This window comes from Xiphias gladius, chromosome 4 (assembly GCF_016859285.1).
Source record: "Xiphias gladius isolate SHS-SW01 ecotype Sanya breed wild chromosome 4, ASM1685928v1, whole genome shotgun sequence".
In the NCBI taxonomy this organism is placed as follows: Eukaryota; Metazoa; Chordata; class Actinopteri; order Istiophoriformes; family Xiphiidae; genus Xiphias; species Xiphias gladius.
This window is the reverse complement of record NC_053403.1, coordinates 13,776,828-13,788,843: the sequence shown is the minus strand read 5'-3', so window position 1 is coordinate 13,788,843 and position 12,016 is coordinate 13,776,828. Positions and strand designations below refer to the sequence as shown.

Sequence of the window (12,016 nt, the reverse complement as noted above, 5' to 3'; positions counted from 1 at the left end):
AGCCTTGAAACAACAACAGAAAAAAAAACGAAAAAAAAACTGACAGCATCACAGAGTCTTCACTAAGCCTGAACAACAGAAGCTGAGCTGTCAGGTTGCATCATAACTCCAAAGGGGCTCTGTGGACTGCAAGCCTTTGATCTCCTCACTGTGTAGAGCACCGGTGTTTGTGAGGAAGTGAGGGAATATCAGTCGAAATATTTAAATATTTACAGTACAAAGCCTGAACAGAACTTCATACATCAAAGCCCCAAATTCTCAGTATACACTGAATAAAGCAGGTGTGCTGCAATTCATATAACAATGAATTGCTTTTGTTCAACTTTCAACCTGACATAAGTTCAATAATGAAAAACAGCACTTTGCTTTAGCTGCAGAGAAGCGATTCATCAAACCATCTTTGCATAATGATGAAAAAAAAGCAGATTCTCACACAAACTGAAAATGGCAAAATATTTGCATGAATTTTCATGAGCAGCACAGCCACATCCTGAATCCTCTGTTTGGAGATCCTGTTGACAGATCTCACAAACCTAATGGCATGCCAGAACAACGTGCATCATTACCAGGTGGAGTCTCAGTCAGTGTTTCATCTCTCCTTTTCTGACCCGGGTGTTTTGCTGATTGATATGCTGGTCACTCGCTGAGAGCTGTTGTCAGAATATGAATCAGAAACTCCAGTCCAGATGGGAGCCTAACACCAATTTAAAAATAACATATAAGACAGCCAAATTGCATTACAATTCAATACCTGGATTTAGACCTGGTTACTTTGTAAATACCCGGAACCAAACTATTCACTGGTCTACTGTTTTAGGGCTTTTGCTGCTTTGATCAATCATCCTTGTTTCTTCTTACAGCTGGACAACTGGGTCAGATAGTATTCAGTTTTTGCAGTCTTTATTGTGTTGTATATTTAAATTTAAATGGGGAAAATTGTCATTTTTGTTCACCACTCTACACCCCATGATACATAATGACAAAGTGAAAATATGTTATTAGAAATTTTTGCAAATCTCTCATGTACAAAAGTATTCAGACCTCTTAAAGAAACATCAGGTTTTCTTTAATTATCCTTGAACTTGAACGGAGTCCACCTTTGGCAAACTGAACTGATTGGACATAGTTGAGAAAGGCACACACTTGTGCATGTTAGATCCCACAATTCACAATGCCTGTCAGGATGACAAATCAAACCATTAAGTACAAGAGACTATCTGTAACCCTCTGCGGTAAAAATGTGGCGAGGTTTAGAACAGTGCAAGGGTATGAAACCATTTCTGAAGTTTTGACTGTTCCCAGGAGCACAGTGGCCACAATAACTGTGAAACGGAAGATGTTTGTAACCAGGACTCCTCCTAAACTTGGCTTTCCAGCCAAACTGAGTAACTGGGCAAGAAGGGCCTTGGTCAAGGAGGTGGACCAAGAACCCAACAGTCACTGTAACGCACCTTCAGAAGTCTTCTGCAGAGATCTCATCTCAGCAGCACTACATCAATCAGGCCGTTATGGTAGAGTGGCTTGACGGAAGACACTTCGAGTAAAAGGCATAAAACAGCCTGCTTGGTCCTTGAAGAAAACCTGCTCCAGAGTGCACACGACCTGAGACTGGAGCAACGGCACATCTTTCAGCACAAAGTTTATCCAAAGCATATGGCCGAAACAAAGCTGAAGTGGCCTTGGGACAAGTCTTTGTTCTTGAGAGGCCCAGCTAAAGCCCCAACTTGTACCCCATCGAACATTTGTAAAGAGACCTGAAGATGGCAGTTCACAGACGCTTACCATCGAATCTGATGGAGCTTGAATTTGCCAGGAGGAATGGGATAAATTGCACAAATCCATGTGTTCTTCACCAAGAAGACTCAAAGCTGTAATTGCTGCCAAAGGGGCTTCTACAAAGTACTAAATTAAGGGTCTGAATATTTTTGTGAATGAGAGACCTCAGTTTTTAATTTTTAATAAATTTGAAAAAAATTCTAAAAGCATGGTTTCGCGTTGTCGTTATGGGTTATAGAGTGTAGATTGATGGATAAAAATTATGATTTTATCCATTTATAACTACTTGCTTCCAAAGGGTTTTGTTTTACCTGTGGACAGAGCCAGGCAGGCTGTTTCCCCTGCTTCCAGTCTTCATGCTAAGCTAAGCTGACCAGCTGCTGCCTGTAGCTTCATATATACCTTATAGACATGAATGAGGATCTAAAATTTTCAGTATCATTACATGTGACTAGATATCTTGTGGGACTTTGGCTATCCTGGTGTGTTTTTCTGGTCACATGATGGTCAAATGACAAATTTCTAAACTTTATTGACAAATTCGATGCACTGTGAAGTGGGCTGTCACGGCTGCCGAGTAGAATATCGGGCTGTGAAACTGATCACTTAAATGCCACTGATAAAGTATGATATTACATTGTTTGTGTGTGTGTGGGTGGGTGTGAGTGGGTAGGTGTGTGTGGGTGGGGGAGGGTCATGGCTGGAAGGATACTATTTCCCCTATTTCCAATGCCATGCACAATGCCCTCCAGTCTGTTTTCTATCCCTCCACTAAGCTTCCCCTGAGGTAAACAGTCCGGCTTCCAGTGTGGATACACAATTAACTTAACAAACACACACATTTACATACACTCACTGTGTGAGGTGCATCCAGGCGTGGACCAATGTGCACACGCACACACATACCTTATGTATCCAACTCTTTTCCCCCCTTATTTGTTAAGCACAATAAAAATAGACTGATTTGATCCATTCTCTTACATCTACAGTCCACTTTCTTTAAGCCTTCACTTGCTTTCTTAGCCAATACATAGATTATGTGCAACTACAATAAAATTCAGAGAGGAAGGACAGGAGGGGAAAGAAGCTGTAAGGAGGAGGACGTGGGGGTGGGGTCTCATAGAGGGGATAAATCAATCCTCAGTCAACCCAAGCTCTGAATGTGGCCCCTCAATCTCTCCTGTATCATTTCTCGGGGGTATGGGCAACGACTGGCAGCATGAGCTTCAAAGCGGGCAATTAGTCGCGGGTATTCCTGCGTTCAGAGCTCTGTTTATGTTAATATGAGCAGAAAAGAAAGATTTCTTTCTAGACAGTAAAGAGGAAAGGGGAAAGGAGAGAAGGAGAAGATAAGAAGATAAGGAGAGAAGTAGCCCAAAGACCAGGCGGATTCCCCTGGCCTGTGGTCTGTTACCGCTGATAAGGTGGATCAGGAGGGGATGCAGACCTCTGTGTACATGCACACACACCAGCCTCATGCACACACATCCTCTATCTTCATCCCAGCCTGTTCTATAATCACAGTCCAGCCGTATGATATTTAGACTGTAATCCTCAATGACACGAGGCCCAGTCTATATTACAGAATGCTATCGAGAGAGGGGGAAGCCAGCCAAACATATCACAATCCACGCAAACACACACTCTGCAATGATTTGGTAGAATGAAACCTAGCGTGATGCTGGAGAAAGGTTAGCTGTCATTGACAAAGAGAGACAGTAACAGACACCCCCAGCATTCCGCTCTTGCCTTCCCATTATTGGTTTCCAAGTGAATTCATCAAACAAGAGGCTCGCATCAGCTCTGAGCAGCAAACTGCTTGTTTTAATCCTCCAAAAGGAGCCCAAGCAGTGGACAGAGGGGAAAGTGACCTAGATAGATGATATCAGTTTCCTACTGTATCAAACGAAACCACTTTTGTTTTTTGGACTCAGTTTGAGGGATTGCCAGCATTGCAGGCATAGGCAATGAACCCTTTAATGAAAAAGAATAAAAACACAAACCAGTAATAATTTAGTTAATGAGCCATTCATCTAATAAGCCCATGTTAAGTCGTTATGTATTGTGTCATATTGTTCACCCATGCGTAATACTCGAATGTCGACTGTCGAATGAAAATTTAGAGACAGACTCTGCATGAAGAGCATGCAGTTTTTTAATGTTTTACAAGATGTTTTCCACTCTGCAGATTTGTCCGTAAATTCTGAGATTCATTTGGGGTTTTTCCAATTCGAATATACAGAGAAAATTCAATGAGGGCCATTTGTACGTCTGTATCAAATTTCATAGCAATCTATTGAATTGCTGTCGAGAAATTTCACTAAAAACCAAGTTGACACGAGTACATGTGGAAACTTTTCTGCCGGTCCGTGTGGTAGATGTTGAGATACTTCACTGGATTAGTGAAAACACTGACCTACTGGTGGTGGTAGAGGAAAAGTCCGGGAATCACCAATGTCATTAGGATTTATCCTCTGTACAAAATTTCATGGCAATTAGTCCTGTAGTTATTGAGATATTTCAGTATGGATCAAAGTGGTGGACTGACTGACAGACCAGCGTTGCTATTCCTAGACCCATACCTTCAACTGTGGCTAAAATCATTCACCTGTATATGGAGACATTCTCTATGAGGTCTGTAGTCTCTGTGTCTGTGATGATGATGCCTTTTGGTGAGACCGTCAGTGTTACTTTCCGAAACTTCTTAGCACTGGCTCTTGCCTGTGGATATGAAATGTAACAACACATAGACAAACATTAAAATCAGATGGAGAAAATCTTACCTCAGGCATATACAGATACCCTGTCACTCTGACATTAATATAAGACGATTTTACTACTGATTAAACACCAAAAACCCTCAAATGTGACAGTAGCTGCTGAGCAAAAATAAGCAGCCTGCATGAGTTGTCCCAGAAGTGTGGGAACTTTATAAAAGGTGACAGAACAGGAGGGAGGAAAGCTGCAATCTGTAGCCAAGAACGAGTACTCGAGGTCGGGCTGGCAGCCACTGACTCCCCCTGCCGCTCTGCTCCATCTGGAGTTTCAGAAAATATGGCCAAAGTGCTGAGCTTGCGGTCTGTGGCAGCGCCTGGTGACAATGACAATGACCTCCTAACCATGAAATTAGTGAGCAAATGAGAGCAGTTTAGTTTCACACTCAAATGATATCAGGTGACTGTGGAGGAATACAGAGGGGAAAAAAATAAGGAGGGAAATCAAAGGGAGTGATTTCATCATTTACTGAAAATGTATACATTCACCCTGCATGGGGACTCTTTCACTTTTGGAGGAGGTGAAATACAGACGTACAGTGAAGAGAAGCTGAGGATGAAAAGGAGTGGAATCTTTGCTTAAACAAAACCTAGGACTTCTCAAGGACAACAGGAATGGTGCAGTGGCTTTCTGTTGGAGCCTAAATGCCCTGGAGATGGTGACAACGACCAGCACATTCTGCTTAAACCCGCTGCACTTAAAGTATGGAAAACTGGGAGGGAAAGCGTGCTGCGCCTGACTGTGGCAGCTCATTCATGTAGGAAGCCCCTAACAACCACATTTTCTGCTGTCATGTTACAAGTGTTGGGCCACGAGGCAAAAACCGCGTCAGCCTGCGATACGCCAAGTTCAGCCTCTCTCTACACGTTTGGACCCTCGGTCTTGTCTGATCACGTCTGACTACAGTATGTCATTAATGGAAAACTAACAAATGTATTCAGTCATCCCATTCAGGTAATTGGTTTCCAAGGGAACAGACAGATACAGCTGAGTCTCTTTTTCTGTCCTGGTGTAAATCAACGGAATTTTAATCCTGCCATTAGGTTCGGTTCAGTCTCTAATTTATAAGTGGGGGGTTTGTGATTAGACTGCATGTGCCAGGCCTTTCTTTCTGCAGAGAAAGCCTTATCAAAAGATTAGACATTTTCATTGTTGGCAGCATTCAATGAGGTGTGTCAGGTGTGCATGCGTGTGTGTATGTGTATGTGTGTGTGTTTGCATGAAAGGAAGAAACATGAATATAATATTTAAGTTTGTGTGCAAAACATGCAGATAATTTGGGTTTTTGTATGCCCACAGACTGGCTGATTTAAATGCAAAAGTTTATTTGTAGTCTTTGTGAATTGACAGGATTCTGAATCGATGTGGAAAACCATGCTCGGAAATCCTGTGTGACTCTGTGTTAAGTAAACATTGCATCACTGATTTATCTACTGCAAATGTTCAACTCTTGATAATCCTGGATTAGCCGCTATGTTTTCATGCAGCCATACTGACCTTGATGTAAACATGTACTAACTATAAGTACCATGCATAGAGAATTACAGAAAGTTCAAGGACTACACCACTGAAAATTTAGTTTTGAAGTCATTCCGGTGGGCAGTCTGGCAGTTTACTGAACATTTTGATCTTTTTCCCCAATAGCCACAAAGCTTCCTTAATTACTGTAGAAGGGCACACGGTTTCATAAATACTGAAATTGAAGATTATGATAGTACCCATAATATTTTTCTGACCATGAGAATACATTTGCTGACTTGAGTGAGTCTCCCTGTCATTGTCTATAGTGATACCAAGTTTTATATACTGTAGATATGGTGCAACAATTTACCGATTTCTATCCTGACAAAACATTGTCCTGGGCCTTCAGGATAACACAGATAAAATCTAAATTTAACAGCTATATTCCCCTTTAAGTCATTCAGATAATGTGCATTGCAGTTTTAGGCTGTAATTTCACAGATCCACAGGAGAATTTCTATAAAAAGCACCACTGTAATTGAAATCTTCACACCGTCACTCTTGAAATTTCATGTTGCTAATAAAGGTGCAATGTTGCCTTCAGAATTTTATGCAATGTTGTTAGCAAATATCAGAAATAACGTGCTATGTGGGATTATAAAATGTCAGAGTAAAATAACATATATTATAAGGTTATTTGGGTCAGAAGGGGAGCAGTGACTCACCGTGGCGACAATTCTGTGAATGGCAGCTGAAGCCATGTCCTCTCCTTTAGGCTGACCCACCAGTGTCATACCCAGGTACTTCACGTTGAACACCATCCCCTCCAGCAAAGTCTCCTTGGTGTCCGTCCAGTTCTCTGGCAGCTCTGAAGGGACAAAAGACAGGACAATGGAAATCACTGAAACACTTTGATGCTATGTAGCTGAACAAAGTTTAATAATGATAATAATAACAATAATGATTTATTATTATCATTGTTATTATTATTATCATTAAATGTGCCTAACTAAATAAAAATCCTGAAAAATATCAATTCAACCTTTTCAAATACTTGTGGACAGATTCTTGCAAATGACAGATGACTGTGTCGTATACAAAGTTAGGAGTCTAGCAGTCTGTTTACAATACTTGTCACGGAGAGCATGTGAGCTGGCAGAGTAAAATCACACCTGAGCAGAAAGTGGTGTCGATACGCAGACTCGGACCTTGCACAAATTCTGCCTGACATAATGATTTAAATATGAAAGTAATTTTTTGTGGGGAGCTTAAAATGTCTCTTTTATACTTATGGAGTAAGTATGTGCATTGGATGGTAAAAGAAAGATAATTAGACTCTACTGAGAGTGTTGTGCATGGTTATTTCAGATAAAGCAGATGGTATGATCATTTATTTCCTCTTTGAAACATAAACGGCTGGACTGCAAAGACATGTGTAAATGAACCTCATATTCCAGACAACTGTATGCTTGTATTTCTGAATTTGAATCCATCCTGCAACTTTAACTCCTCAGAGATTCGAGAAAGATTTGTTTCATGGCTAAGAAACTAGAATTGATGGGACAGAAAATGTTATGGTTCTCAGGAAAAAAAAATTGTTTCATAGACTAGAAAAACCCAGTATCAGCTGGGTTCTGATAGACTGTACAGAATGGCTACTATGTCCCGCTGTTGCTGTGATTTCCAACAAGTTGCACCAATCTGTCCTCTAGCTGACTACTGTAGGCAGGGGGGGGTGGCCATGGCGAAAGCTTAAAATATCTCTGAGAGACACCTGGCCACCCTGCGGAGGAACATCAGGAGAGGAACAACTTACAAAAGTATGCAACAGGCCACACTGTAGTTGAAGTACATGGGGCGATAACTGAAACATGATCCATTGATCCACAGGATTTCAGAGCATTCTTTTAACACTGAAGTTTGCTAAGATAAAGAAAACCATATAATAAACGCATAACCAACTGATAAAGAGACATGTAAGTTGTGCCCTGTTTTGTTTTCTCCTGTGTAATTATGCTCATAGCAGCGAATAAAATGAGAGACTGAGATTGACAAAGAGCATGAAAAGAAGAGCATGGAGAGAGAGAGAGAGAGAGAGAGATAGAAGGAGAAACAGAGACACAAACACACAATGATTGTCCAACAATCTATTGGGCTATACTGGCACCAAACTCTCCACATGGGCTGAGCCATCTGTCACTGGCAGGCCCCATGCAGCTGTGAAGGCGAACAGCAGAGAACACCATCCCCGTCAAACCGCTTCCAACAACTCTGAATTATTAACTAATCTTCATTCACACTGTGGGGGCTGCTTCAAAACCAGAGAGCACATTTGATTCTATTACATGTGACTGCCTAGATACATTGCGGATGGCATGGCTTTTTGCCTCTGACTGTTCTGGAGGAGAGGTGCATGTCAATTACGAGTAAGAGTCGCATATTTTGTCTAAAATGGAAGTTGTGCTTTTATTACTTCAAGCAATTCAAATAATAAATGTAATACACTTACTGCCCTGAGCCTGAAGGTTAACCACTATTAAAAAAATGGTTCTTTAATACACTATTGATCCACGCGGGAGAAATTCATCTTTTTGCTCTCTCCTCTCCACAGGAAGTCAGAGGTCAGTTTCAGCTACAGAACAACACATAGGGTTTCAGGGTTGTGCTTCCTTTCACTCTAACAATACAGTCTTTCGCAGGGTATCATGTATGTAGCAAATCTGCATATTTAAGAAAGCTTTAACAGGGTTCTCGTTTTAAAACGAGTCCGCTGGAAAAGTTTAAAAGTCAGATGGTGACAAAGTTTTCAACCAACAAATGGAGGTTAGAACCGCTTAGCGAGCTAGCCATCTGCAGCTGATAAAATCCGCTAGCAACAGTCATTTTGGGCGACAAAATCAACAGTGGTCAACTAGAAACGAGATTCTGCTGTTGTTTACATCTGTGTGAAATTGGAGATCCATTGTTTCAAAATTAAATCTGCTGCCGTTAGCAATGTAAAATACATATATGCCACACTAGAATGGAAAGCTTGACAGGCAGAGCAACAGTAAGTATGCGTGGCGGGGATTTGCATAGGGTCACTTTCAAACAAATAAAATAAACTTTACATAAAGTTTGGGTCATCCCAATCTGCAATACGGCATTTCCTGACCAATAGCTTATTGCATGGTTAGCTTCTTTAAAATGCCACAAGACTACAAAGCTTAAGTGCTACAGTCAATGTTGTGTCTTCAGCAGGCTACAAACATGAATTATTAAAGAGCTTCGTGTTGACGCTGCAGGGTTTCCAATATATTATCGCCCTAAAAGAGGAGTATTAAATTTTTAATAAATCCTTTGTGAGTCTACAGAGAGACTGGCATTGATAAGAGTGACAGGAATAAGCGGAGGGAGGCTAATTGGATTTTAACATATTGGAGAAAAAACTGGGGAGCACTAAGGAGAGTAACATTTGGGTTTTTTAGGAGGCCAGTGTTCATGAGTGATCTGTGTAAATCTTTGCACAAGCGTGTGTTTGTGAGTGTGCGTGCATCAAGGCGATGTAATTTAAGAGAGCGCAAAACAAAATTAGGGAGTGTAAGGCCGTGGTGGTGCCCTGATAACATTTGCATCTTTATTAAACTGATACCGCTTTCACACATGAGCTGTTGCAGTAAGTGCACAGACTCCATTATGTTCACACAAAAGCCTCACAGCTGGGACACACGCTGAAGGAATCAGTACATTACAATGAAAGCACACAGCGATTTGATGATATTTTGAAGCACGGGGCCTCAAGTGTATTCACATGAAGTTATAATACTACTGCCCTAAGATGTTGAATGCCGTGGAATATTCGACACTCTGTTGAACAAACAACTGACAAGTGTAGCATTTCACAGTAGCTGAGCTGACTCGGGGAAGGGCTGTTGTAGTATAAGAGGTACCATGTGCTCTGCACGCCTTCAGCTACATGCAGCGATCAACAGCTGTGTCTTCGAGCTCCACGCACAGTAATTTAATTTGCACTGAGAAAGTCAAAATCGTACCCAGGTGGATTCTGCTCTGGCTGAACACCTACACTGATGGTTAATTAATAGCACAAACAGGAGCACACAGATATGCACACAGGCACAATGTAGCAAGAGAGGGCATATGCATAGGCTTGCAGGGGGTACACACACACACACACACACACACACACACACACACACACACACACACACACACACACACACACACACACACACACACACACACACACACACACACACAATGTCCCAAAGATACCAGCATCTGAGTTAACTGCAAAAACTCTTCAGATTGAGTGATAAGTGTGTGCTCCAGGTCCATTCCCTGTCCCCCTACAGGTCAGTAAGTACATCATTCTTTCTGAGGAGGTTTCACGTACCATCTTGGTGTAAATCCAATGGAATGAGTACATCCCAAGCAAAATATGTGGAAGGAAAAATTCTGCTTGCTGACAACCCCATCCTCCACATCCCCCTTGATACAATCTCTTTGCCTTACTGTTTTACTCATCTGACGGAACTTTGAATCTAGGACACCACCTTGACAGGGAAAATAGGCCGCACATTCAGGGAAGATGCTGGGCTGGGATAGTGCATATGTGTGTGTGTGTATGTATGGGGGGGGGGGTATGTAACTGGTTTTTCTGATTCTGCCTTGAGGGGGAACCAAGTAGAGTCAAGTCCTTCCTTCCAAGCTCTCGCTATTCTTACTGTTTTCTTACATCTAATCTTCCGCCTCTCTCTGGCTCTGATTGACTGTACCTACAGAATAAAAAGAATAAGAGCTGATAAGTTACCTCTCAATCAGAGCTACAGTACAAGCCACACCTCAATTGTTGACAACATCAACATCAGCCTATGTTGCTAAGCAACCACAGGCACTACCACCAACAACCCAGCAGCGGCAGGGAGGTGGTACCTGCAAATTGCATTACTGAAAACCTTGGCCAGGCATCAAAAGAAGTGTACAAACCTCATAAAGCATTCGAATAACAGTGGAATTACCCTGCGCTCTGAAATGGAGCAGTACACAGAACTCCCGCCTCTGGAAATGAGTATTACACATCCAGTGGGCCCAAATACAAAACCACATGTCATGCTATTTTAAAATATTACCACCCCAACTGTTACTTCCTTCCTTTCACTGTCCTCACACAGACATAAACCTGACATCTGACGTCTTCATATTGCGAACCAACACTAAAAAATTCAAGGCTTGTCATATCGCTATCATGTAAAACTAAGATGAGCAACAAATCCCAACAAATGACAAGCTGGACTGGTAAAATCTTGGCATTTTTATGTTAAAAAAAAAAAAAAAAAAAATTAAATATTCAGTGAATATCAAAATAGTTGTAGTTCTTAGTTTTAGCAGGTATCTAGTAATGAATACACAGCCTTACAAAGGCTCTGTGCCAAATGGCATTGGTGAAATATTGTGAAGAGCACACATCTTCAATAAGTCACCTAGTGTTGCCAAGTGGTTGTTTTTTTAGCAGTAAATAGACAGATATAGAATGCATTTTCACAAACTGGGTTTCACTGCTGTTTCTTATATGACTGCACTGGTTTATTCATGGTGTTTTCTTCTACATCTCTTGTATCAAACAGATGGAAATTACATGAGAAAGTGGGTTTTTCGGGAGAAACGAAGCAGAAACGAAAAATCCTTTGAAAATATAATGGATTTTGGTTTATAATGGACGGTGTTTCTCTTGTTCTTTTATTTTGATCACCAACTCCAGTACAGCCACCCTTTAATTTGCCATTTCATCCCTGTTTTTTGATTACAACATTCTTGAGAGCTTTGAAAAAGCTTTTTTATGGAAAGACTTGACTGAACTCACATTTCAATGTCATGCTTTTCATTTTTTCCTCATAAAAACTGTCAGAAAAAGATAGCAAAACCCGAAACCCACAAAGGGATTTAATTGCATTTATGTCTACTTTTTTTAAAATTTCAGGACAGTGGAGTCTTCAAGCTTCTGTAA

General features: G+C 41.2%; 1 protein-coding gene across 4 annotated transcripts in view; it reads right to left on the bottom strand.

Moving 5' to 3' along the window:
* si:dkey-71h2.2 (low density lipoprotein receptor adapter protein 1) overlaps positions 1-12,016 on the bottom strand; it is a 44,766-nt gene that overhangs the window by 17,541 nt on the left and 15,209 nt on the right. For all 4 annotated transcript variants that reach the window (XM_040124928.1, XM_040124927.1, XM_040124929.1 and 1 more), the window contains exons 2-3: positions 6,738-6,880; positions 4,385-4,497 (exon numbers count right to left, since the gene is read on the bottom strand). In XM_040124928.1, coding sequence (XP_039980862.1) covers positions 4,385-4,497; positions 6,738-6,880 — 256 coding nt within the window. The remainder of the gene's footprint in view (positions 1-4,384; positions 4,498-6,737; positions 6,881-12,016) is intronic.